This window comes from Egretta garzetta, unplaced genomic scaffold (assembly GCF_000687185.1).
Source record: "Egretta garzetta isolate BGI_Z169 unplaced genomic scaffold, ASM68718v1 scaffold203, whole genome shotgun sequence".
NCBI lineage: Eukaryota > Metazoa > Chordata > Aves > Pelecaniformes > Ardeidae > Egretta > Egretta garzetta.
This window is the reverse complement of record NW_009259235.1, coordinates 623,358-627,026: the sequence shown is the minus strand read 5'-3', so window position 1 is coordinate 627,026 and position 3,669 is coordinate 623,358. Positions and strand designations below refer to the sequence as shown.

The 3,669-nt window shown below is 58.1% G+C and overlaps 1 protein-coding gene across 1 annotated transcript in view; it reads right to left on the bottom strand.

Annotated features, from left to right (window-relative positions):
• The window catches only part of MFGE8 (milk fat globule EGF and factor V/VIII domain containing), a 6,775-nt gene that overhangs the window by 2,423 nt on the left and 683 nt on the right, over positions 1-3,669 (bottom strand). Inside the window, exons 2-7 of the mRNA XM_035891459.1 lie at positions 3,454-3,579; positions 3,050-3,175; positions 2,407-2,520; positions 1,778-1,959; positions 1,227-1,382; positions 381-525 (exon numbers count right to left, since the gene is read on the bottom strand). Of these exons, the coding sequence (XP_035747352.1) occupies positions 381-525; positions 1,227-1,382; positions 1,778-1,959; positions 2,407-2,520; positions 3,050-3,175; positions 3,454-3,579 (849 nt within the window). The remainder of the gene's footprint in view (positions 1-380; positions 526-1,226; positions 1,383-1,777; positions 1,960-2,406; positions 2,521-3,049; positions 3,176-3,453; positions 3,580-3,669) is intronic.

The following is a 3,669-nucleotide window of genomic DNA, read 5'->3' as shown; positions in this document are numbered from 1 at the left end:
AAAGGGCTCAGGCTAATCATGCCTCACATTTCCCAAAGGACTTTGATCCTCCGGTGCTCTTCAAGCTCTCCGGTGGGAAAAAGCAGCCGGTTCACAGCTCAGATGGGGAAGGGGCTCAATAAAAAAAAAAAACCAGTTTGGGAAGGTGTTAGCAGTGTGAGAATGCAGCATGAGGCTGGCTGAGCTGGTGGGATTAACAGCTTGTGCTCCCCAAAAGCACCCATGGGTATTTCCAGGCATCGCGTAGCCAGCGTGAGAAAAACAAGCACTTGCAAATTCCCTGTCCCAGGGGATCAGAATCGGTAGAAGGGGTGATGCCCTGCCCCGTTGTCACCCCCTGCCCAGCGGTCCCTGGGGAGGGGAGAGCCACCGACATTTACCGTTCATCTCACAGCCAATGAGTTCAAAGCGCAGTGTGCAGGCGCGGCGGCACATCACGGGGTAGATGCGGATGAACTGGGCGGCGATGGGTGGGTTGAACATGTTGGTCTGCATGGTGCCATAGTCCACGTTCCCCTGGAAAACCTGCAATGGCGAGCAGGGCTGAGTGCCCCAGCCCTCCCGCAGCCTCGTGCATAAAACCCCTCCTGCTACAGCAATGCTCCCCAAATTGCGACAAGCAGCGAGGTGGCTTGCTTCTTTCTTTTTAACACAATAAATACAGTTAGGTCATGTTTTCATGCATTTTTTCCACCGCTGCAGAAACAAAAGAAACTTTTCTTTTTTCAAAAGCAAGGCAGATATTCCCAGCCGTTCCCTGGGTTCTCAATAAACAAGCACAAGACACTTGCCATAAAAACCTGAGAGTGGAGCGTGCTGCTTTCAGTGCCTATTCCTGCTTTGAGAGTGAGATACATTGTCGGCTCATGCTCAGTGCAAACACAGCACTGAGCTGCGTAAGCCATTCACTAGCACTTCCAGACCGTGCCCAGTTCCCACAATGTGTCAGCGATAAAGATGTTATCTGAATGACCTAAATAAGTCAGCGCTGCTTCTTTGGTTATGCTTATTACGGTCAATTGAACAGAGCCAGAGCGCTGCCCAGTGCTGGAAGCATCTGTGCTGGCTCGCTGCTAGGATGGTTCCCCATGCAGCTTTGACCCAGGTCAAAAGAACTTTCCCAAACATGAGGACAGTTTGGGATGCAGCTCACAGCCGTCCCAGCACCCGCAGCACGGCTGGGTGGGGTGAGCCGGCACAGCCCCGCGTGGAGCATTGCAGCCCACCTTGTCTGTGTCCTGCTTCTCATCCTTGTAGAAGGTGAACTCCCGCCCGTCCAGGCTGTAGGCGACTTTGTAGGCGCGGACGTACTCGGGCTGGCCCACACGGCGAGCACCTTGGGTGATGATCCCACTCAGCCGCATCTTCCGCAGGAGGTTGGCCTGGGGAGGGGAGGAGAGCATGAGTGGGGTGCAGTGCGGATGGGGTGCACAGACCCTGCGCCCACCAGCACCACCAAGCTTGGATGGGAAGGTGGACTCACACTCAGCATCGGGACCAGGAGAGGGGCTGACCAGGGCGTTGTGACTTCCTCGGGGTGAAAGTATCCCAGCCTTGCATCCCAGGGTGGGCAGAGAAGGGGGAATTGCCATCCCAGATCCCCAGGGACCTTGCCTTCTCCAGGCATGTCACAAGATGCCCCTGGGTGGCACCTTGCTGCAGCAATTTATCCCCACATTTGCCACCAGGAGCAGAGAAATCCCATGCAAGCAGCCCTGCAAGACCAGCCGTGGCTACCAGCCAGCTACACCCATGCTCCCAGTCCTGCCATGGGTACCTGGATCCAGGGGCTCTTGTCATAGTTGCCAGAGGTCCAGGCGTTGACAATGCCGTGGTTGTTGAGGCGGGCAAGCTCTGGCCCCCAGCGCTGGAGGCCAAGGAAGCCGTAGTGGACAGAGGATGCCGAGAGCTGGGCATCAGAGATGGCTCCTCCTTCCATGCCCAGGAGAACGGCACAACCTGGGGGCAGTTGGGGACATCAGCACCAAAGCGAGACAGTAACCAGGGAGCAAAACCAGGGGATCATTTGCCTCTTGACTGGGGAAAGGGCAGGAGACGGAGGCCAGCCCTAGGACCTGGCGGTCCTGAAGGTGTCCCCCCACTCCTCAGCCTTCAGCCAAAACCGCACCATCCATCAGCCTGTCTCACAGCATGGAGGTCTGGGGGGAAGGGATGGTCTGGCCCCCCCCACCCCGAGAGGAGACAGCACCTTCCTGAGGATGCTCCCTCCATCAGGACCAGGCCTGCTGGCATCAAAGGCAGCTGGCACACAGGCACCCGCGGCTGCCCTCCAGATCCCCTAAACCAGCTGGTGAGATCTCTCCTGGGCACACTGGCAATGGGGGACAGAGCAGTGGGGAACAGAGAGGGAAAGGGAATTCTGTCCAGTTGGTGCCAGGGACTTACGGACATGGCAGGTCTTCCCCAAGAACGGAGAAGGACACTTGCAGGCGTAGTTGCCGTCCAGGTCTAGGCAGGTGCCTCCGTTTTTGCAAGGCTGGGAGTAGCACTCGTTCTTGCCTAGGAGACAGATGGGGGGCGCTCAGGAGGTGACCCCAGAGCCAGTCCCAGGGAGGACACCCTTCAGTCAGTGCAGCAGGAGGACAGGGAGGCATCCCCCCTGCACAAGGGCCATGGCAGGGTCCCTGCTGATATGCTGGCATGGGTTGAAGCTCTAACCCAAGGAGCTGCTTAAGCCATGCCCCTGCTGACTGCAGCCACATGGGTGCATCAGGACATGCAGCCACGGCAAGGCTGGGAGCCCACATGGAACAGGCTGAGCCTTGAGGCACCCCTTGTCCCATTACTCGAGGCACCGTGTCTCTCCAGAGATGCAGAGCAAGGCTCAGACACAGCCATGGCCCCATGCCATGGTCCTTCCCTCCGCCCTGCAAGATCCAAACCAGCCCATGGTTCCTGACGGAGCCTAGCACCCAACGCAGCCACAGCTGCAAACACCCCTCGGTTGTCCCACCGGTGTTGTCCAGGGTTCCCCAAGCCCTTAGCAGCAGAGCAGCCCCCCCGGCCCCCTACACCCGATTGTACTCACTGTTCTGGCAGTGCACCCCATCGTACCCCGCAGGGCACTTGCAGATGTAGTCAGTGAAGACATCCCCCCGGTTTGGGACCAGCTGACACTCGCCGTTGTTGTGGCAAGGATTGGGGTGGCAGGGGCCTGGGGAAGGAGGAAGGGAGGAAAATGGCTTCAATAGGGGCACAGGTGGAAAATAAGAACATCCAGTGGTCCATTGCTTCCCAAAGACATTGCATTGCCCCCAGGTGATGGAGGTCGCCACATCCCTGCTTGGATCTCCGCTCTGTGTGCCCGTCAGCAGGGCAGGACCCCAGGGCTGGACCCCAAGGCCAGCGGTGCAGGGCCATGATGAGGGCACGGTGCCACATTGCAAGGTTCCTGGATTTCACAGGGCCCCTGTGATGGGGTCAGCATCTCACCTTTCTCCGTCTCATTGCAGTCAATCCCAACATAGCCCTCAGGGCAGATGCAGAAGAAGGGGGTCTCATTAATCCCAGTCAGGCAGGTGCCCCCATTCTGACAGTGGTTTACATCGCAGAAGTCACCTGGAAGTGAAGCCACATGTCACTGAAAGCCATCCCTATGGTGAGTATCTGCCACAGCCCCACAGATGCACACGGAGGCGTCCCGGCTCC